Source organism: Petaurus breviceps, unplaced genomic scaffold, assembly GCF_028583685.1.
Source record: "Petaurus breviceps papuanus isolate PSGF00001 unplaced genomic scaffold, PetGlider_PUasm1.0 91133, whole genome shotgun sequence".
NCBI classification, from domain to species: domain Eukaryota; kingdom Metazoa; phylum Chordata; class Mammalia; order Diprotodontia; family Petauridae; genus Petaurus; species Petaurus breviceps.
The window spans coordinates 20,200,631-20,225,409 of NW_027187419.1; the positions used below are offsets into that span (position 1 = coordinate 20,200,631).

Consider the following 24,779-nt stretch of genomic DNA (forward strand, 5'->3'; position numbering starts at 1 on the left):
TAAGCAGTCCTTATATTTTGCTCCTATGAAGAAAGACTGAAATTTTAATGACAGTATCAATTAGAAGAAGCCAATATTAAACCAGGTTTTTCTTTTAGTATCAGTAGTATTGATTACTTTTTGATGATAATATCAATTAGAAGAAGCCAAAATTAAGTCAGAATTACCCAAGGAATTTTAGTTATTGAAGCAAAGAAAAAAACTTCATCACAAGGTGGATTCATCATAGCACAGCTCAGGCTTTCATAGTGATGTTCAAGGGGCGACTCATCTACCTCTGCCACTGACACAGAATATAATAAAATTCAAACTTGCCCTCAAAACATCCATTTGGAAGATATTTGAATACATTAATCATATAGTGAATTTAGCAGTATATGAAAGGCCCTTCAATTTCACCTATACCACATGCTAAAAGCACGCTTAAAACACTTAGACATAAGAAATAATCAGAAATTACTTGTAATGGATGTTTAGTTTTAAATATAAGACTGAGTCCAAACTATCTATATAAATTAGAATACTGTAAAATCCAAGGAAGAAGAGAAAAGTACTACAACAAGAAACACTTAAAATGCTAGAAATTTTTGGTTTCCATTACACACATTTACATAGTGATAAGTCAATTCATACACAATATAGCAAAGGCTTAAAACTTCCAATGGGTAGAGACACCTAGAAGATCCAACTTTAAAACCTGACCCAGGGTACCAAAATTGCTTTGTTCAGGCTCTGTTCATAAGTTACAGAAACAGCAAGGACTATTCCAGGTGTATGAGGGACATATCTTGCCTTTTGTACTCCGTTACTATAAATGCTTCCCCTGGCAGCCAATCCAGCCTGATATATTCACTAAGCATTTGGCTCTATACCCCACATTTCTCCCAGTTACTTACTATAGACAAAAAATGTAGTGTAACAAAAATCCTTGCTGTTCTAATGATCTACCCTGGGAGTAGTAAGATGGTCACAAAACTTTCTATGGGGGGTAGGTAAGCAAAACTGAGAGAAGGAATAATCAGAATACACTAACACAGTCTTCATTTTTTGTTGTTGTTTTAGGCAATTGGGGTTAAGTGACTTGCCCAGGGTCACACAGCAACACAGTCTTTAGATGAGGAGGATAGAAGTGATAAGGAGAATAGAAGCCAAGTAAAACCTAGAGAAAAGATAAGGTGTCAACCCAAAGAAGTATATTTTCCCTGCAGCTTGTTTTAAAATGAAAGGGAATAGAGCATGATGTAGTAGAAATGACACTGAATTCTGACTCAGAGGACATGGGTTCAAATGCTAATCCTGCTATCTATTACTTGTATGCCCTTAGGGCATCTCCTTCTCTAGACCTTAGTTTCCTCAAATGTAAAATGAGGGGACTGGACTAAATGTTCCTGAGTTGCCTTTCAGTTTTAATCTATGATTCTGCCCTTTCTTTTGTAGACAGAGATTGGTGTGGTCACCTTGGGTTAATTACACAGATTGCCTTTGACAGAAATTACATTTCCAATATAGATGTGAGAACAATCATTGGGACATATTTTGTTTATTTCTGGTTAGATGGTTTTGTGCTGATGTTTTGTTTGTTTTTGATGCCTCTAAGTAAGTCCTCTATATTAGCTGAAATCTTTCTGTTATTAAATGAATTTTCTATTTTCAAAGTTAAAAGACTTAACTATATGCTTCTCAAGTTCTTTAGTATTTCCCCTCAAGTGAAGATTTTTTTAAACAAAAAATTTAAATATTAACGACTGTTAACATAAATGTGCCCAAAACAACATTCAACAACCTTTTCCTACAAAACTGTAATGCTATTGAAGATTTTTAGATTTTTTCCAGAAAATTTTAGAATTCTAGATCTTATAATGAAAGATTATAATATATAACCTATTTTAAAACTGACAAAGGATGGTTTCCATCTCGTATCTTGTTTTCCTTATGATGATCTGGAAAGATTCTGATGGTGTAGCCAAAAGCAACAACAAAAAAAATTAAAACCATACAAAAAAAGTAACCCATTTAGGCCTTTGCTTCCATAGGTCACAACACTTTACAAAAAAAAAGTACAAGAAATTCATTTCTTTATTCAGAAGACTCTGGGATTATGCCTGCCTGCCTCTGCATCCATAGAACAACATTAGGAGAAACACTCAATGGAAGACTCAGTGGAAGAAACTATTCCAGTATTACAAAGCTCCGTAATTCTTAATTTTGCTACCAATTAATTTTGAGGGTTGGACCTGGGACATGTACAACACACATGTACCCTGAGGAAGGAAGCATTTCTATTGCCCCCTAGTGATTCTTAGGGTGGAATGAATTTCTGGATGGTCAAGAAAAACAATATACTTTTGCTTTCTATCCAAACCACTAAAGGAAGTGGGAGATTTCAGTTATAAAGTCTTGAACACAAAAAGAGAAATCGCAGATAAGGCAGCATGAACCCACTCTGAGTAGGATTGTGAGACATCATTTAGTTTTTGGTGAAGTGGTTATTTTGTTTTTGTGAAGTAACCATATTGGAATTATTTGCTTTAAATAACTAAGCTAGTTTACGGTACCATATTAATAATTAAACAGTATGTAGATATAAAATAATGGCTTTAGCATTAAGGGCCCCTTTTGCCCATAACTGGATCCAAATTTAGAAATGCAATCACTCTCATGATTTTTTTTCAGTTGGGTGGCCCATTCTATAGTGAAAATGGTACCATTTAGTTAAATGCTTGAACCTTCAAGGATTTAATGATTCAAAATTTTTAAACACAAGAGGATATGTGAAATGAATCTACATCATTAACTCAAAAGAGAAATATTATTTTTAAAAACAAGAAGCTTGCAAAGGGTGATTAATGTATTCTTTTAATCACACTTGACTTACCTGAGGCTGAATTCATTATGTTTTGTTGGACTGGTGGACTGGTGGGAGCTGTAACATTCATCTGAGAAAGCATTGCTTTCCTGGGGTCCTGCCATGTTGTCGTCTGATCAATGTGACTAAGACAAAACAAACCACTGAGTTAGATAAGAATATTTCATGTTTTCACAACAATGATTTCTTTTTTCAAAAATAGGAAGGATACATTGAACAAAAAGATTCCAAATTAAAGAGCAGACCCTATAAGCATTTTGTTCCTTCCATTATTCCACCCTAGTCATGTAAACTGTCCATTCAATAACTTTCCTACATAGGTTTAGTATTAATTAACTAATTACTTTGCAAATTCTATTCTTGAAAGGCATGGAAAGTTATTCCTGAAATTTCAGGTAAATGGAAATTCCCTAACATTATAAATGACTATTCACAACCTATTAACAATCCAGTAGAGAAGCAGAGTTTTTAATATATAACAGTATCTGTGGCCCTGGTAAAGGAATATAAACTTTTCATGCCCCAAGAAACTCTATAAGATTGTAAGTTCCAAATATGTACAGGTAGAGGAAATTTCAATATCATGTGTTCCTTATATTGATGAAATCACAGGTTGGGATAATAATAATCCAACTTTATTTTTGTTTAAATACAGATTTTTACAAGAGTGTTAAAAATATTTAAAATAGCAAAATGTAAGATTCACATATGAGGAACATAACTTTATACTCCTGGATGTAAATAATTACCAAAATATAATTATATGCTTAAAAACCAGTTAGAGACAATAAAAACAGAAAACTAAGATTAGTGAAAAATCAGTCAATCTAATCATCAGAAATCTTACTATTTAGATAATTTAACCAATCGTTAAAGTAAGAATAAGTAAGAAACTTTTGTAGGTTAATAGAAACTGATTTTCAGTTTCCTCAAGGAAATATGCTAAAGTTACATAACTTTATAAAACTATCTTCTTCAAAAAATAAATCTGATATTTCAACTTATAGAATAAGCAATATGGTCATCCCTTAATATTTATGAAACACCACTGTAAAAGAAGGAGAAATTAAATTCAGCTTAATGGTGATATTTTTCTCTTGATTCTCCTTAACTGTATTAGTCAGAAAAGGGCTAGGGGCTTTTTGCTGTAGCAAAGAACTGCAAACAAAGTGAGGTTTCATCATCTGGGGAATAGATAAATGAATTGTTATATGATTAAAATGGAATATTATTACTCTGGAAGAAATAGCAGAACACATGGATTCAGAGAAATCTGGGAAGACTCATATAAACCAATGAAAAGTAAAGTGAGAAGAATGGAAACATATGACAAAAATAATTTAAAGGAAAAGTACTTTGATAGATGCTTCCTACCTTCTGACAAATAGGTAACACACTACAGGTGTAGAAGGACATACATTTTCAGAGAGGGTCGATGTGCTTTTTTTTTTTTTTTTGCTTGAATGTATTTATTTGTCACAAAAGACTTGGGGAGAGGGAAGGGGAGAAGTGGAAAGAGAGAGTAGGGACAATAATGATAGTGATGCCAGAAAAAAAAGAAGAGTGCCATTGAAACTTTTAAAAAATACACAGAAAGAGGGCTATATTTCAAAGACATAAAAAAAGGGGGGGGAAAGACCTACATGTACAAAAATATTTACAGCAGCTCTTTTTGTGGTGGCTAAGAAATGGAAATTGAAAGGATATACCCATCAATTGGAGAATGGCTGAACAAGCTGTGGTATATGATGGTAATGGAATATTATTGTACTAGAAGAAATGACAAGCAGGATGACTTCAGAAAAACCTGGAAAAACTTATATGAAATGATACAAAGCAAAGTGAACAGAACCAGGAGAACTATACACAGTAACAACAATATTGTTTGATGATGAATTGTAAATGACAACTATTCTCAGCAATACAATGATCCAAGATAATCACAAAGGACTAATGATGATTTCTACCTCCAGAGAAAGAACTGATATTGTTTGAATACAAACTGAAGAAAGCTATTTTCCAACATTCTTTCTCCTTTTTCTTTTATTCGAGTCTTCTTATACAAAATGACTAATATGGAAATGTTTTACATGATTGCACATATATAACCTATATCTGATTGCTTGCTGTCTCAGGGAGGGGGGAAGAAAAGAATGGAGGGAGAGGCAGAGAATTTGGAACTTAGAAAAAAATATTAAAAATTATTTTAACGTGTAATTGAGGGAAAATTTTTACATGTGTGAATATGTGTATACACACACAGAAGAGGCTACAAGTACAGGAGATACAACAAAGAAAAGTTTGAATACTATCATATTAAATTTATTACCTTAAGAAAACCATATGTAATTCAATTTCATATACTTTTTCTTTTCTTTGAATACTGAAATGTTCATTTTTGTTTATGCCTATGTAGTTCATAATAGAAACTAAAAAAATTTATAGTACTGAGTTTGGGGTCAAGAGAGTTGTAGATCTTCTACTAATTAGCAAGTTACTTAATCTCACTTACAGTTAGCTTTCTCATCTCTAAAATTTGGGAACTAGATGAGATGACCTCTGAGGTTCATTCAAGAGCTGTCTATAAATTTATGATCCTATGTTAACCTCTATGCTTTAACGTATAGGTTGGCAAACTACACTGGAAAGCCAAATCCTACTGCTTTTGCACAACCTGTGAACTAAGAATGACTTTTACATTTTAAAAATACAATAAAACTTTATTTAAAAATGTAAAAATCATTCTTTAGCTGAGCTGACAAAAACAGATTAGTCCATGACCTCTGCTATAAGATACCTGTTCAAAAGCAAGCAAATTAAGGAAATTATAAAAAATTTTTGCTTGAAATTTGACATTTCTATAGCTTTTGGAGAGAGGCAGTCTCATGTAGGCACTTTAAAGAAGAAGTCCTGGGTTTGAATGATGACTCTGCTACTTCCTACCTGTATGACCTGGCGATAAATGATTATACCTTTCTGAGCCTTAAGTTTCTTCATGTATAAAATGAAGAGGTTGAATTACTTTTTTTTAAGGTTCTCTACAATTCTATATCCTGAGTATGTCTTCAGCTTTATTAAACATAAAAAGCTAAATTATTTTTAAGGGCATTGACTCTATCTTTCAGAAACTCTACATATAACATTCTGAGGCACTCAGTATACTTAAATTTTTAACTTGAAAATGGTTGTTGTTGTTTTTCTAGATTGGCAAACAAAAGCTTCAGATCTGGTTCTCTTAGCACATACTAGACCAACCATAAGCTTTAGTGGCAACCTGGTAAACTCTATGGGCTGTCATTTTGGTATTACCAAAACAGAACTGAAAGACACCCATTCAAAATACCTTCTGATAGGGGGCAAGGAGATATTAGCTTCTAGGTCAAGGGTTAATGTGCTTGGTGTGGGGGATGGGGAGAGAAAGGGAAATGAGGGCTTGATACTCCTAACAATGCTTTCTACCCCAGTCTCCAGGAGCAGCTCTGTAATCAAAGAGGTTCACATTAGCAGATAAATCTTAGTGTCAAGCAAAAAATATTACTTATTTGGAGTGAAAATAAAGTGCCCTTCAGTTTAGTCTCCAAGCAGCTGACTTAGCACTACCTCTCATTTCTAGGTAGATTAAATACAGTCGGCCTTCAAATGAAACCTTTAGAGTTTGACCCAAATAGCCTAGGTTAAACCAAAGGTAAAACAATTAACAATTAATCGACATGCATTTATTAACTGACTACTATGTGCCAGGCACTGTACTTGGCATCAGGGAATAAAAAGACAAAAATGAGACAAGTCCCTCAGTCAAGAAGCTTACAGCCTTTGGGAATGAAGTAGCAGTTGGCAGAGTCAGTAACAGTCTCATGCAAAAACTGATGTTTGAGTTGAGCTCCGAAGGAAACTACAATTTCTGAGCAGCAGAGAAGAGAGTACATTGCAGGGATAGGGGGCAACCTGTACAAATGCTTGGAGACTGGAGATTCAGTGCAGTGTGTTAAGAGTAAGAAAATAGACCAGTCAGCCTGTATTGCAAAATGCAAGAAGATGATTAATGTGTAGTGAGGCTAGAGAGGCAGAATGGAGTTTTGCTAAAGACCTTAGATACAAAACAAAAAGTTTCTATTTGATCCTAGAAGTAATAAATATGAAACACAAAATCCTTGTTTTGGTTTTTAAATCCATTTACAACTGGAACCCTTCCTATGCTATCTGATCCTATCCTAGTCTTCTGACAATTCACTCTTACGATGCATGGGATACTCCATCTCCTGACTGCTCCCCATGGCTAGAAGGCTCTCCTTCCTGACCTCCACTTCTGTATTCCCTGATTTTCTTCCAGGCTCAACTAAATTCTCATCTCCTGCAAGATACCCCTCTGAGCTCCCAGTGACCTTCCCTTGGGACTGTCACCCTTTCAAAATGTATATATCTTGAATGTACATTTGTTTGCATTAGACTGTGAGCTCCTGGTGGACAGAAACCACGTTTTTTACCTTTTTTTTTAATTCAAAGAGCTTAGTTGAGTACCTAGTAAACAGTAAATATTTAATAAATATCTGTTGACTGAACAGAGAGCTGCTGAAGTTTATTGAGTAGTGGAGAGATATGGTCACCCCTGTGGCTTTAGGAAAGTGACTTGCTGTTTCTGTGTACAGAATCGTAGGACCTTGGCATCAGAAGGGGCCTTAGAAGTCATCTAGTCTACAATATCCTCAAATGGTAGAACATTTCCAGTTAACTGGGAACTCCTCTAACCAAGTCTAGTTTTAGGTATGAATTTTTCTCTATCCTTAGATACACTGATTCCCTCTAAGTTTCCTTTTCTATAAAATGGGAAAAGAATAACTGCACTTCTTACCTCAGGGTTCTACAAGGAAAGCACTTTGTAAATTTATGAAGTGCTTACACAAAGGGGTCGTCATTTAGTAGGCCAATACGGGATTGTGTGCAGGGAACTGGACAATCCCAGTCTGTCGGGGTTTGGGACGAACACACTAGAACAGCAGAATGTAAAACTGCAAAGGCAGGTTAGCACCATGATATGGAGGAGCTTGAATGACAGGCTAAAATTTCTATAGGCCATGTAAGACTACTGAAGGTTTTTCAGAAGAGCTGCTTTTTAGGAGTATATAGGCAGAATGGACTGGAAATGGGTAAGAATCTAGAGGCAGGAAAACTAGTTAGGAGAGTACTGATATGGTCCAGGTGAGAGAGAGTAAGGACATGAACTGGGGCAGGAATATGGGGATGGAAAGGAGGGGAAGAGTACAAAAGATAATTACTAGTGGGATTTATTGACTAGAACTAATAAATATTACATCTCTTCTAAGTATGTATAGGGAGATATAGGAATTAGTCCATGATGTCTCTGAGGTTCTAGTAAAGGAAAGAGGTGATGCCATTAGAAAAATGATCTGGTTTTAGTGTAGAAGGAAAGATGATGAGTTTTGATTTAGACATGCTGACTATGAAATGCACGAAGACATCAAATGGAGGTGATCAATAAACAGCTACAAATGCAGAATCAGAGAAACGAGCTATAAAACTAGACCTTAGTGCTGGCCTGCATAAAGTTGGTAACACGCTAAAGAGATCTCTGAGGAACAGTCTATGGAGAGAAAAGGAAAAAAAAAATCTTGCGAAATACCCAAATTTAGGGTATGAAAAGGATAAGAAAAAAAACCAGTGGGTAAAAAATGATGTTGAGGAATAGAGATCAGGAAAGTTCATTGTCACAGAAATCAAGGGAAGTAAAACTGAAAAAAGTTTAAGGTGTTAGGAGTGGAAGAGACGAGCAAAGAAAAGATGGATTCAATCACTCCTTTACCTTCAAGAGAGCTATTTCAGAAGGGCAGTAAGAAAGAAACCATACTGCAAGAAGATGTGAAGGCATAAATATTTAGCAGTACCTGGAAAGGCAGAGACGGGACAGGAGAGCAAAATGGTAACAAGTTTATGGGAAGAAGAGACTTAAGCATGAGGGTATGCAGAAAGTAAAGAATGCCTCCTTGCCTTAGAATGGGAAGGTGAGAGGGGATAAAGGACAGAGCAAGGTCCCAAAGAAGGCAGAATTAAATGGGATCAAGTACAGAGACAGAGGGTCACCTTCCTTGTAGGGGAATGAAGGAATAAAAAGGAAGTGGGAATACAACAGAAAAAAAATGTGATGGGGAAGGGAGGGATAAGAAAGTTGTGTCATGAACTAAATTTGAGCAGAACAAAAACCCATCATGTTTATCCAGATACATGCATTACTCTGAAAGTTGAAAGCACATGGAAAAACCAGCACTTAGCCATTTTTCAGTCATCCAAGGCCAGTCTAAATCATAATGCCAAAGAAACTCAAACTTCTCTTCTGAAATATATTTTTGAGGGTCAACAATGACAAAAAATATGATGGCCTTTCTCCCTCTTGCTTGACTTTCCCATAGATTCTGACATTCAATATTTTAAAATTCTTCTTCAATGGTTAACACTAACATTTGAGTATATACAAATATCCAAATAAAGAAATATTTTATTATGAAATCAAGAAAGATCTTTCTTAGATGAACGGTCTGGTGGTTTCACATTAACAGATAAATTTAAATTTCAGGACTAGTGGTGCTTATGCCATAATGATTATTCAGCTAGTATTTATTTAAAATACCTAGGAAACTGGTGTGTGTATGTATGTCAAGGGAAGAACTAAAATAAAGCCAAGGGAAAGGTCATAATTAGGCTGCTACAGAGTAGGGAGAAGGGTTATGTGATTTTATTGCTAGAGGTAATTCTCAAGTGAGAAAATTCCTTCTCTAACAATATGACAGGCAACTTATAGTCTTAGGGAGGTGCCTAGAACAGGGGTGTCAAAACACGTGGGGAATGAATGAATAAATAAATAAATAAAATTACAACAGAATGTAAACAATGTTACCATGTGCTTTTTCTAAGTCAATAGGCAGCCTGCCTAACTTTCAATCTCAATGTCATACTGACTCTCAAACTGATATAATCTTTTCCAAAATGTAACAGTTATGACTTTCTGAAAACATTTCATCACAACTTTTCAAACAAAATTAACCAACTGATTGAAGACAAACAGGAAATATCCACCTATTGACAATATTCTAAAGATTAAACATGAGTTCCACATATTAGAAAAGCCAATTAGCAAAATTATTATTAACAATAGCTAATAATAATAGCTTTTGTGTAGCACTTTAAGGCAGGTAAAAAACTTTACAAATATTATCTCATTCCATCTTCACAATCACCCTGGGAAATAGGTACTCTTATTTATTCCTATTTTACAGGTGAGGAAATGGAGGCAGGGAGAGGTTAAGTGACTTGCCCAAATAGTGATTTTCTGAGGTTGGATTTGAGCTCAGATCGTAGTGACTCCAGGTCCAAAACTCTACCCACCATGCTGCCTTGCTGCTACGGGGTGGATTGAGGGTTATTCTCTAAGAACTCTAGATTCAAATTCTACCCATGACATACAGACATGGGCAAATCATGACCTCTCAGTATCCCAAATGGCTAAGATTACAAACTACAACTAAGTTGCTGACCTGAATAAATGGAAGTTTATACGCCAAGTCCAATATTTAGGTAAAAACTTTTGCTTCTTTGTTGTCCTTCATAATCGAAGAGGACCAAAATGATACCACAATGTGGGGAGTCAGCATACAGTGTGTTCAACTGTGGGTGATCAAATCAATACAAACTCAGAAGGCTCTACCACAGGTCTGACAAAATTGGAGTGGAGATGTCTCAATTTATGCATCTCACATTCTTTAAAGTTACTGAAATCCTGCTTTGCTCATACAGCACAGCGCCTTTTTTGATGTGGGCACACCATGCTGAGTGGTCCTATGCCAATGCCTCCCATGTCATACAATTGATTCCAGAATTCTTCAGAGAGACCTTGAGAGTGTCCTTGTATCATTTCTTCAGACCTCCATATGAGCACTTGCTTTGTGTGAGTTCTCCTTGAAACAGCCTTCTAGGCAAACATTTTGGCATTCAAACAATGTGTGACTAGCCCATTAGAATAGCTCTCTCTGCAGTAGAGTTTGAATGTTTGGCAGTTCATCTGAGCAAGGACTTCAGTGAGCAGTGCCTCATCTTGCCAGGTTATCTTCAGAATCTTTCCAAGATAATACAAATGGAAATGGCTCAATTTTCTGGCATGGCTCTGGTAGACTGTTCAGGTTTCACAGGCATACAACAATGAGGTCAGCATAATGGCTCTGTAGACCTTCAGTTTGTTAGGCAGTCTAATATCTCTTTCCTCCCACACTTTCCTTTGGAGCCTCCCAAACACTGAGCCAGATCTGGAAATGTGTGTGTCAACCTCATCATCTATGTGTACATCCCCAGAAAGTGTACTGCCAAGACAGGTGAACTTATCCACAGCATTCAACATTTCTCCATTTGCTGTAACCAACAGTTCCACATATGGATGGTGCAGTGCTGACTGGTACAGAACCTTTGTTTTCTTGGTGTTAACTATAAGGCCAAAATTAGCACAAGTGGCAGAGACACAGTCACATCTCAGCCTCAGAGGCTGCACTGAGTGCTGCAAGTATGCCATCATGAAGCTGGCCTCTGTTCTGCTCCTGGCATTTCTAGTTGCCGGGTAGCAAATACCATGCTGACCATTCCTCAGTCCTTTCTGAAGCCACACTGGCTCTCAAGAAGATGACCATCTTCCAGGTGACAGATCAGCCTATTAAGGAGGACTCTGGCAAAAATCTTGCCAGCAATGACTGAGAGAGAAAGACCCCCTGTGATTGTGACAGGAAAACTTATTTCCTTTTCTTTTATAGAGATGAACAATTAAGGCATCTTTGATCTACCAGGGGATGACCTCCTCTTGCCATATAACCTGGAAGATTTCAGCCAGCTTTTGTATGAGTGTGGGCCTCCAGCCATGTAAATCCCTGCTGGAATGGAATCATCACCAAGCACTTTGCCACACAAGAAGAACCTAATGGCAGTCAAAATCTCTTCTCCAGTTGGAAGTTTGGCTAGGGAAGGACTGACTTCAACCTGTGGCATAAGGCCAACAGCTTAGATGACGGTCTATTGAGAACACTATGGAAGTGTTCAGCCCATCTCTCAAGGACCATGTCTTTATCACTAATCAATGTAAATCAAACTAAGATTCACCACAGATCTTTTGGTCCATAAATAGCCTTAAGGGCATTGTAAAATTGCTTTGGATTGTTACTATCAGCCTAAAACAATTGCACCTGCCTTTTTACTGAGCCAAGAAACCTAAATCTCTCCAAGCTTTGCTTGTACTTTATTTTTGATGGAGTTAAATGCTGCCTTTTTAGAGACAAACTATCCTGCTAGAAAACCCTTGAGAATTCTAAAATGCTGTCATTTCTTTCCTAGACTTTAGGACTTTTCAAGATTTTAATCTAAAGGACAGAAGAAACTGTTAACTGTTGTGTAATCTAAGAAGCAATTTCAGATATTTTTCCTGAATTTTAAAATTCCCTAAAAAAAATCAAAATCCTTTATGTGAGGACTATATATTTTGATTTTTAAAAAGTTTTTTCAAACCCAAATTCCTCCATTTGTTTGCCATTCTAAATCTCCCCATTTTTCTGGGTACTGTGGAGGTGGTTTATTAACTCACCAACTTTTAGAACCAAATTAATGACTCCAAAGTATTAATCAACTAAATTCTTCTGGCTGAGGAAAAAAAATTGCTTTTAACACTTATAATTTCCTAAAATGGTTATGTAAATAGCAATAAAACATAATACTCAAAAAAGAACTATAACTGGAAATTTGTGGTATTAACATGAAAAAAAATCCAAGTAAGATTTTTATACTGGAAGATCATGTCAAACTATAAATAAGTGGATCAAGATAAACAAAAATAAGATTGCAGATTTTAAAAATAGAGGAAATATTTAAAATAGTAAGTACACAGAATAAGATAGTATTTCTATATGATTTCATGAATATTAAGCAGAGGGATCTGTCTTATTCTTTGCCCAATGTCATAATCTAACTGATGGCCTTAAGGGCAAAAAAGGAGCAAGAAGGAAGTATAGAATTCTCCAAATTATCCTCCTCTCTTCCTGGAAGAAGGAAAAGACAGAAGATTTATGACCAAGTTAAACCCTGTGAGCTCATTCTAGAAAAAATTAAGGTTGAGAAAGAATGAAGCTTTCCTACCAATAGGTTTCCTACCAATAAATATATGATTTAACATTTATTGCACTTTGGATTCCTGGATGACCATTGCTCACAGAAGTGTTATCTAGGTGTGGCTAAAACTGTAATCCACAGTCCTTCCCCAGTCAGTGGGTGTACAGAAGGTCCTTGACACAGCAGTTATACACTGCTCTTTTCAATAATACAATTAAACAAAGACTTTTTCTGAAACCCTATTAAGTGTAAGGTATTAGGCTCCATGGAACATATCTTACTTCACATTGACTTCATGATGTTATAAAATTTGATTCTGTATCCGAATAAACATATGTGAAGAGCAAATTGTGCTAAAGTCCTCAGAAGAGTCCATCAGATTAGTTGTGATTGTGTATGTATTTCTTTTCTCAATCCTGTTGACTTAATTAAAGCCAATTCCTTGAATAAGGAACTTTAGTACAAAAAAGAGTTCAGGCATCCTAGTGTAAACTGAAAGCTTTTTGAAACTTAGACTTAAAATTCTCAGGATTTCCAAAGTTCCTGAACATCTGAAGGGTAGGTACTAGTCCTACTTCTATAGCAGAAAGCACACATAAATATAAAACGGGGAAGGCAAGAATCACAGGCCCCAACCACATGCTAAAAACTTAGCTACTCCAAAGAACAAAGCAGAAGTTGCTATCAGTAAGAGGTTCCTATACTAGGGCAGGTAGACTAGACTGCACAGTAGATAGAGTACTGGGTGTGGAATCAGGAAGACCTGAGTTAAAATCCAACCTTAGACACTTCCTAGCTGTGTGACCCTGGGCAAGACCCTAATTTCAGATTGCCTGACAAAATGGATACATTGGAGAAGAAAATGACAAACCACTCTAGTACCTTTGCCAAGAAAATTTCAAATGGGGTCTGACAAAATGAACAACAACAAAAAAGAAAGTATTAAAAGGCTTCTAACAGATCACACCACTAATATCACCAGGTTTAGCATTCAAGGATGGGTCAAGAATCATTCTGAAAGGATGCCCAAATTACAACAGAGATTTCCAAAGTACATATCCAAGAAGTTCTATCCCCTAGACAGGCATACAGGGGAATAAGAGAATAAGCATTTATATAATGCCTACTATATGCCAGGCATTGTGCCAAATGCTTTTTACAAATATCTCATTTGATCCTGAAAACAACACTGTGAGACAGGTGCCATTGTTAGTCCCGTTTTACACTTGAGCAAACTGCTGATGCAAATAGATGTTAAATGAGTTGCTCAGGGCGATATAGCTAGTTCCTGACTCCAGGCCCAGCACTTTGTCCACTATGATACCATATGCCCACAAGAGGAGTTCAGTCCATTCATTAAAAAAAAAGAGGTATAAAGATAACTTGGAAAAGATGTCAAAAGATTTCAAATCAATCTCAGTGGGGTTGTGAAAAGACAGGTATAGGAATATAATGTTAGTAGATTTGCACATTGGTCCAACCATTCTGGAAAACAACTTGGAATTCTGCAAAGAAAGTGACTCCAAAGTCCATACCTCTTGCACTGGAGTACCACTGCTAGGTATATACTCTGAGAAAGAAAAAAGAAAAATCCGAGTTCTAACAAAAATATTCATAGCAGCTTCCCTTACAGTAACAAAGAAACAGAAACAAAATAGATATTCCTATATTGGGGAATGATTAAACAAATTTTGGGACATGGACATAATGAAATATTGCTACACCATAAAGAACAATAAATACGAAGAATTCAGAAGCATGGAGTCATAAAAAAACATTTCCCCCTAAACCCTCCTTGCCCCCACCTTCTCTATTTCTATAGAGGGCAACACCATCCTCCCAGTCCCTCAGGCTCACAACCTAGAAGTCATGCTGGATTCCTTACCATCTTCTCACCCACTATATCCACCAAGCTGTTGCTAAGGTCTGTCGATTTCACCTTTGTAACATCTCATCCTCCTTCTCCTCTGATATTGTCACCAGTCTAGTGCAGGACCTCATCATGTCAATCCTGGTCCATTACAATAGCTTGCTGGTGGGTCAGCTTGACTCCCTCAAGTCTCTCGCCACTCCAATTAATCCTCCATTCAGTCACTAAATTTTGCAAAAGCTCAGGTCCAATCATGTCACTCCCTAATCAATAAACTCCAGTGACTTTCTAGTGTTTCCAGGAGCAAATACAAATTCACAGCCTTTTATAATCAACCCCCCTCCTACCTTTCCAGTCTTCTTATAATTTACTTCCCCAATATGTACTCCAATCAGATACTGACCTCCTCCTAGCTATTCCATGAAGAAAAACACTCCATCTCTCTACCCTGGGCATGATCTCTGGCTGTCCCACATGCCTGGAATGCTTGGACTCCACTCTGACCACTGTCCCCGTTGGCTTCCAGCTATAATCTCACCTTCTACAGGAAGCCTTCCCCAACCCTTCTTAATTCTAGTACCTTCTCTCTGTTAATGATTTCCTGTATAAAGCTTACTTTGAATATATTTGTTTGCATGTTGTCTCCCCCATTAGAATATAAATTCCTTGTAAGTGTAGGGACTGTCTCTTGCCACTTTTTGTATACTTAATGCTTAGCACAGTGTCTGGTACATGGTAGGCACCAAAGAAAATATATACTGATTTATCAGTTGATACAACAACATAAATCAGGGAAAAAACACAACAACAAAAATTAAACCAAATGCTATGTAATTACAGTGATCAAGTTTGGCTCAGAAAAGAGGAGAAAATGCACCTCACTTCCTTATTTGCAGTGGTGAAGGTCTATGGATATGGAATATGTATATATGTATGTATATGTCTGTGTTATACACATGCACACACACATACACTGACAGACTTGATTGATGTATTAATTAGTTTTGTTGAACTGCTCCTTTTTTCTTATTCTTTGTAATTAGAGATGGTCCTCTAGGGAGGTAGATAAATATACATATTTTTATATAAAGATGGTATGAAAAACAATAGCTAGTAATTAAAAATATGTATGTGGGTGGGTGGGTGTCATCAACCTATTCCAGTGTATCAGGGTAATAAGGTGATCCTGAGTGTTCAAAGATTATTACAATAGAGTACAAGCTTTAGCTGGTCTACTGAGCAGGAAATACTTATAGGCCTGGTAACATTCTGTCCTCTGTATTTCAAGGACCATGACAGCTAAAATGGAGGGGCTCATCATCAGAAGGTTGGAGTTTGACTCATGAAACAGATAAAAATATAAAACCATATTTAACCCTGTGCTGCCCTACTCCATTTCTACAATGATGACACACCAGTGGGAAAAAGGACAAAAGTTGCTATATATCCTAGCCTTGTCTATAAATATCAATTTAAATATTTCCAATCTAAATGGAAGATTGACCAAGAGACAAGGAGTGTGTTGATACACTATATGGAATACCATGATAAATAATAAATGAAATCAGATGATATATAAAAGTTTCGACTTAATGGAATGAAACAAAAGTAGAATCTAATAACAATATACCTAACTACAATAAAATAAAAATAAACACAAAAAGACAATGACTAATAGTTTTATCAAACACTTATCCCTGCTTCTGACAGAAAGGTGGAGCAGGGGCTGGAGCTACAGTTGTAGAATGTTACATATGCTGTAACATACTGTCTCTGCATTCCTCAGTTTTACTGAACTGTTTTTCTCTGTGACAAAGGAAGAAATCATTTCAAAATCAGTAATCTGTTACAATCAGGTCAAAAGGTAAAAAATACATACTAAATAAGAAAGATGTATAATGACGAGATGTTGCAGCAACTAAGTTGTACAGCTGTGACCCAATCTATCCTGAAAAAAATGTGAAATGGATAAAAGCTGAGACTAACTGGTTAAACTTCTTTAAGAAATGGTGATAGTCAATATAAAATAGCCACTACAATGAGGTCAAATGAGCCCAGAAGCTACCTCAGAGAGCATACATGGTCTTGTCAAAAAAGAGGCAGAAGGGTAGTTAGTGGCAATACCAGCTTTGTTTGCAAAATGCTACAGAAGAAGAAAATGGAAAATTATAAGTAGCATCATCTCAAAACCAACAGAAAGCATGGCATGAGACCCAATAAAATCAAATCACCTGGAAAATGTTTATAAATAAAATTATTAGGCTAGAAAACCAATGTAAAATGGAATGGATCAATTAACATTTCTATGCCAATCTGTTGTCATCATCAATGGTAGTGGAACTATCACATTTGGACATCAACACCTCTGTATTTGACATGATACATAAGAAAGAGGAAATGCTACTTCAGAAAATGGAGAGATTGGCTAGAGCTGACACATATGGGATGACTTTAAAAGTCTTAGGGCAACTTAAAACTTTAATGAAAGTACACTAAGACTTTTGGTAAATGCTATATAAAAATACCTACAAGACTGAATACAATTTGAAAGGCAGTTAGGGAAGTAAGGAAGATTCCAAAAGAATGGAAGATATTATAGATGGTATTATTAAAAAAAGTAAAATGAGAAAACAGCAATAGCTACAACCCATATATATATATACACACATGCACACACACACATTTTCATCTTTATAAATTCTTTGTGATGGTGGTCTATGCATACATCAAGGACAACCTTAATTTTTTAAAAAATGCATGCACATGAGGATCACAAAAGATTCCATGAAACCACAGAGATAACTTTTTCAATCATCCTCTGATTCTCTCTCCAGTAAGGCATTAACGGGAGAAGCACACACTCAAAGACAGGAAGGAGCCAGTGTTGTGGAAGATGTACTATGCACACTTTGAAAGAGAAGAGATTCCCTTTAGACAAAGTTCTCCAGATTCTCCTGTTTGTGGCTGATTTTGTTGACTGAAAAGTTGAAGAACATCATCGGGACTTCTCAATGAGATACCTGGTCACTCAAGAGATTAGCATAGAAACCCACATATTTTGTGACTGAAGTAATGTGCATTGCTATTAATTCACTTGGCATATTTGTACACCAATATAGGAGCAGACTGTCAAGTTAATTCGTTAGCAAACCTATCCTGGATGGGCATCACAGATATTACAATGAGAAGAGCCTATATTGAACAGAAGGGGAGAGCTAAGTGGCTGAATTACACGTGGGAAACATCTTAGTGTTCTCAATAATCCCAAGTCACTGGTTAAATGTAAAAAATCTACCTTTTCAATATGAATATTCTCCTGGTGGTGACATATGGCTACAAATCATGGGATAGCATAACCACAAAAGAATCAAACTGGCAGGTACCCAAAGGGCAATGGAAAAACATGGCAGGTATAAGAAAGTCCTAACATATTGCCAACAGTGACTCACAAGTGAAAAGTAGCACAAAAGCATTATCAAGGACATAACTGGAGAAAAAAGAAGTCATTTAGTGAGAATAAGTGAATATAGATGGACAATTCTAATTTAGTATGGCTATAGTATACTCTTCTCTCCATTCACACAATCTCTACCTATATTTCAGGTCTTTATCACCTATTCCTTAGGTTACTGAAAACAGCCTCTTAATTAGTTTAGACAACCACTGTCTCCCATCTTCAACACAATGTCCATGAGATGCCAAACACAGATCTGACCATATAACCCCTACTCAAAATTCTTTAGTGATTCCCTCTTGCCTCTAGGATAAAGTCAAAAATCTTAAATGTGGCCCTGAAGCTGCCCATAATCTGGCTCCCACTTATCTTCCTGCTTCATTTCACATTGCTCCTCTTCATGTTTTCTCCACTCTAGTCAAACTAGCCTGCTAGATGGTCCCATCTCCTGTCTTAGTGCCTTTGCACAAGTAGTCTGTCCATCAGACCATGTCTGAAATTCACTTCTTTCTTATATAATCCTTAGCTTCCCCCAAAAGCACAGCTCAGATTTGACTTTCTACACAAGGTCTTTCCTGATCATCCCATTATCAGCATTCTTTCCCTCTTGAAACTCCCCTGTATCACTTTGAATTACAGAGATGTTTTATTCTCCCAGGGAGATACAATCTCTTTGAGGGCAGGAACTCTCTTATTTTTGTCTTCTTATTTCTAGCACCTAGCACGGTACCTTACACGGAGCAGGCACTTGTGTTGAAATGAACTATCTATTAAATATTAGGCAAAGGGACTCTCATCCCATTAGGTGGACCTTCTATGGAAAATTTAGGGTTCTACATAATCTGCTTCAGGGTTGAGAGAACAAAAACAAAATAATGCATCTATCAAAATGTGAATCCATCAAGGTCTCCATAGTCAATCAGAACTAGATTTTTTTCCAAGTCTAAGACATGCAAGAGTATAACACAAAAGTGGGTTCTGTGAAATTCTATCCCCTTTAGATTCTAGATGACACATAACTATCCCAGGCAGAGTTCTCAGAGTGTACTGTTGTGACTTGAAGTCATAAGACCTAGGTTCAAGTTCTTTCTGTTTGTGCTCCTTGTGTGACCTCAGGCAATTCAGATCACTTCTCTGGGCCTTAGTTTCCTCATCTGTAAAATGAAGAGGTTGAGATAGAAATCGAAAGGACCTTAAGAGAGGTCATCTAACAATTTGTGATTTAGCTGCTCCACACAAAGAAACTCTTCACTAGATCACTAACAGTTTGCTTCACAATAATATACATTTATGACAAGAGTCAGCTTCTGTACCAATAACTCCAAGGCTGAGGCCTGCCTCTTCTCCAAGCAATGATATTCAAGAAGGAAAAGACAACACTGGTGGAAAAGAAGAAAGCAATGAGGCAAACAAGAGACTGGTATGTGAGATGATTAGCGGATATAATCTGAAATTAAAAATCAGTCTACTGACTCATCTTCTTCAAGGTATGAACAGGCTGTGTTTGTAAATCTAACATTAAAAGATTCAAGGCAAAAATTCCTACTGGGTAAGCAAAACTAATTTAATGACAGTGTCTATATAATTTGGTTAGGTGGTATTTGAGGCTCATAAGACAAGCCAGGTCAACAAACATTTATTAAGCTCTTACTATTTCCAAGGCACAGTACTAACCTATTAGGATACAAAGAAAGGTCAAGTTCTTAAGAAGCTCACAGCCTAATGAGGGAGACAACATGCAAACAATGTTTACAGCATTAATTGGAAGTAATCTCAAAGGGAACACAATAATATTGAAGACTAGGAAAGGATGCAAGTGAGATGATTGTTTTTCAGTTGTGTCCGATTCTTTGTAACCTCATATGGGGATTTCTTGGCTAAGATACTGAAGTAGTTTGCCATTTCCTTCTCTAGTGGCCTAAGAGAAACAGAGATCAAGGGACTTGACCACGGTCACACAGCTAGTAAGTGTCTGAGGCCACATTTGAACTTGGGTTTCCTGACTCCAGGCCCAGACCAGGGCAACCATTAATGGTAAAAGCCTTGGCCATCATGCCAGAAGAACTCTGGTTTAAGGAAGTGGTGACTTAGGGGAATATAATGGTAGTATTAAAATATTTTAGATACTACACCACAGAAGAATTAGAATTGATTTTCTAGGGGCAGCTAGGTGGTGCAGTGAATAGCACACTGGCCCTGGAGTCAGGAGGACCTAAATTCAAACCCGACCTTAGAAACTTGACACACTTACTAGCCTTGTGACTTTGGGCAAGTCACTTAACCCCAATTGCCCTCGGGAAAAAAAAGAAAAGAATTGTTTTTCTTGGGCCCAGAAGTAGGGACAACAGGAGAACTCTGAAAAATGGCCAAGTCAGGCTTTCTGTAAGAAGGAAGCAGAAAGGGCTACCTTAGGTGATACTGGGTTTCCCTTTATTGGTGGTCTTTAAGCAAAAATTGGATACCCATTTGTTTGGCATGCAGGAGATTTTCATATCTATATTAAAGTTGAAGGCCTCTGGGCCCCTCATAACTTTAGGAACAAATCTGTTATGTTTCAAAAAAAAAAAAACCAAAGTGCTATTTTGAAATGTAAGTGACTCCAAATTCTGCTTATATTACAAAGAGTTCTAAATTTTTTTTTCTTTCAAAACAATACCTCCCTACCACTAAACTGAGTTGAAAGTAATGATGCAAATAAATATTTGTTGCCATGTGACAAAGTTGCCTGATGGGAAATAAGTACTTCTGGTTGATTCTGGGAAATTAATTGCTTAAGGCAGGGATGGGGAGCCTGCAGCCTTGAGGCCACATGTGGCCTCAGGTTCCTCACCCCTGAAAGGGATGTCTTTCAAACTCATATCTTTCAATGGGATGATACTCCACATTCCAAATAGGCAAATAAGGCCTATACAAGGAGAGACAGAAAGCAGCTTTTTTTCCTGACTGCACATCAATGTGTCAACATATTTGCAGTAGAGAGCTGGTACTCCTAAAGTCTATCTCCTATCTTTGTTTGCCTATGTATAAAACACAGGTTAGCTATCATGAGCTATAATTAATTTTTTTTCAGTAGAATGGAGAAGAAAATAATTACTACAAATGATCAAACTGTCCCCTTGCCTGGCAATGCCAATTACCTTTTACATTTGTGCTACCAATCATTAACACACCATATTATTTCATAGTTGAGGCAAAGTTAGCTTTGTTATAAAGGCAAAGGTCATAAACTTATTCAAAAGTCATCAGTCTTATTAGTTATCGACCTGAAAAAGAAACAGGTGAATGCTTCATACTCTCTTAAAAAATCATTCATTCTTCCTGTAAAAATAATACTTTTAGCTAGAGTGGCAGACCAACTCCTTTTATTAACATGTTGGCTTAATAATATTAAACATTAGTATGGCATATAGGACAAATCAATGGATAGTTCAATAAATAGTTATTGAGTACCTGCTAGGTGAATGAGGTAGGTGCAGGGAGATACAAAGGCAAAATAAAATGGCATCTGCCTTCAAGGTGCTTATAATATACAGAGAGGAAATTGCATGAAGAGATGTGAGTAGAACAAGGTAGGGAAGGAAGTAAAGAGAGGGAGCAGTTAAGGAAAGATTCAAGATTTTATAGGAAAGCACTTTTTTTTTGTCAGTCAGTGAGCCTTTATTAAGCAACTACATGTGCCAGATTCTATGTTAAGTGTTAAGGATACAAAAAAAAAAAAAAGCAAAATGCTATACCAACTCTCAAGGAATTCACAGTTTAAGGTAAGAGAGAACGCTAATAACTGTGGACATCCTTCAAAGCCTTCACCTAAAACAGGCAGCACCTAAAACTAAGCCTTAAGGGAAGATGAAAGCCAGCTACTGACCTCAACCTTCTTAGAGATGGTGAACCCTGAACTGGATCCTGAAGCAGAGGATTCAGAATGACAGAAAAATGGGAATAAAGGCAACCCAGGAGAGAGGAGCAGAACAAATGGCATGAAGATCAAGGGATAGATGAAGGATATTTTCAAGGGAATAGAACTACTCTGCTCATACCACTGATGAGAAGTAGCTAGAAAAAGAAGAACAGGAAAAGTGATTTAGGATCTTCATAGACAAGACAAAGAGTTTAAATTTGTTCTTACAGGCAAATAAATTTCTTTATTCTAAATATAGTTTTCAAATCAAAGTAAGGAGACACTAGAGGTCTGAGCAGTAGGAATGTTTTCTACCTTTATTGTGGAAATAAAAGCAAAGAGGCCTAGAAATGTCATCAAAAGTCTCCTCACAAGGAAGGAAGGAAGGGAGGGTGGGAAGGAAATCAGGAAGGAAGGAAGGAAGGAAGGAAGTCAGGAAGGAAGGAGGGAGAGAGGGAAGGGAGGAGGGAAGGGAAGAAGAAAGGAAGGAAAAATCTTCTGGTAAATGTGATCTGGTTCACAGCAATGGTAAAATACATCTTTCTGAATTCTTCAGTCATATGACCTTGTGCTTACAAGCTACATTACAGCAAGGAACTTTAATTTAGTGTGTATGTATTCTTTCAAAAAAAAAAGTCTCATAATATTGAAAAGGAAAAATCTGAGGAAATGACAGAAATGTAATAGGCTTTCATGATAGTAACATCTACTGCAACCATACCCACATTAGCAAAGAGAAAACTGTACTTAACAAAAAATAACAACATCAAAAAACAAAAACAAATAAAACAAAACCCTAAGCCCTTCATTTGAAATCAAACAACCAGACAGGATGCAATGTGGCTTTCTATTAAACAAGGTCAGTTTCTCCAAGTGGGAACAAAGAGCAAGATAAAATTGGAAAACTTGGAACCAAAATATTTGCGAAGAATTTTTAAACTTTAAACTTTTGTTATTGTTCTTAGAGTCTCAGGATACTATGATGGCATAGCTGGTTCTAAAATTCAGAAAAGTGGGCAGTCAGCCCAGATTTATGGCTCACTTATCAAGCCCATGTTTGTTGTGCAAGTATTATTTATAGTGTCACATGCTAGAGGCTGTTCCCAAGCTAGCTAAACCTACAAGCTTAATTGACTCTAGGAACAATACTACATTGTTCAATATAATCCCTCTATGAGCTACAGTTCCGAAGCCACAATCCTATGCTTTTTATATTTGTACACTTCTACCCTGAGCTATTTTTAGAACCTCCAGTAAAAGTCCAGATACAGATACACACACACACACACAATTCCTCGATAAGGATGGGAGACTGAATGGAACACTTAACCTTTCTGATAAGATTCTGATTTCCTGTGACATACAAAACTATCTTTAGCTAATGGTAATTTAAGTCATTGTGCTGGCTCTAAAGACTGTGAAAAAAAGTGAGCTGAAACTATGCATAAACACATGGACTGACAGAAACACTTGAAAACAAAATAAAAACCTGTGTCATACGTGACAATTCATTATACATACCACTGGTAGAAACAGTACACTAAATTGTATGCTATAATGACTTCAGTTGAACATAATTAACATTTGCTTTTTTTTCTTTCCAGTGTCTCATTCTTTATGACCCTATTTGGTATTTTCTGGGCAAAGATACTGGAGTGACTTGCCAACTCATTTTACAGATAAGGAAAACTGAGAAAAACAGGGCTAAGTGACTTGCCCAAGGTCACACAGCTAGTAAGTGCCCAAGGTGGAATTTGAGCTCTGGTCTTCCTTACTCCAGGCCTGGCACTCTATCCACTGCACCACTTAGCTGCTTCCTAATATTTTCTGGCAAGTATAAAATAAACTTAAACACTGCTTAACCATATTAACCATAAAAGGGTGATAAACACACAGAAATCCACACAATCTTTGCTTTTACTGATTCCTAAACCTCAAAGGATACTTTTCCTTGGGGAAAAACAAAGTAAGAAAGATAGAAAAGAAGGTTAAAAGAATCAATGCCATCCCCCAAGACTAGTTTCAGGGAGCTCTGAGTAGTTGAGAGCATGTACAAAATAAAAGATGGCCCCTGGCACCAGTTAGACCTGGATTCAAGTCCTGGCTTGCTTCATATTGGCTTTGTATCCCAGACAACTCTGAGACTATATAAATTGCAGAGAATGTGCTGATCTGGACTGACAAAGAAAGATTCTTCACTTGGGAGCTCCCTGTATTAAAGAAATCACAGATCTCGTCTCCAGTCTCCTCTCCCTTTATTTATAATTAGGTTCAATGAGTCTGTCCATGTTATTTAATTTATCCTTGCTCTATATGGTATAAAAAGATGAGGTTCTGGTATTCATTTTGTACAAGGTGAGCTGAGGTAGCAAGAAGAAAAGGAGCTAGTTACAAAATTGAGAGAGTGTCAGCAGTAAAACCAGGACTAGGATTCAAGTCTCTTGACCCAACTCCTTCTTGCATGACAAATAGACCACATCAACTTTTACTTTACTTTTAAAAAATTAATTATTGGGGTAGCTAGGTGGCGTAGTGAATAGAGCAC

General features: G+C 36.7%; 1 protein-coding gene across 12 annotated transcripts in view; it reads right to left on the reverse strand.

The window, feature by feature from the left end:
* Positions 1–24,779, reverse strand: part of YAP1 (Yes1 associated transcriptional regulator) — a 147,979-nt gene that overhangs the window by 67,507 nt on the left and 55,693 nt on the right. For all 12 annotated transcript variants that reach the window (XM_069079989.1, XM_069079985.1, XM_069079996.1 and 9 more), the window contains exon 3: positions 2,876–2,991. In XM_069079989.1, the coding sequence (XP_068936090.1) occupies positions 2,876–2,991 (116 nt within the window). The remainder of the gene's footprint in view (positions 1–2,875; positions 2,992–24,779) is intronic.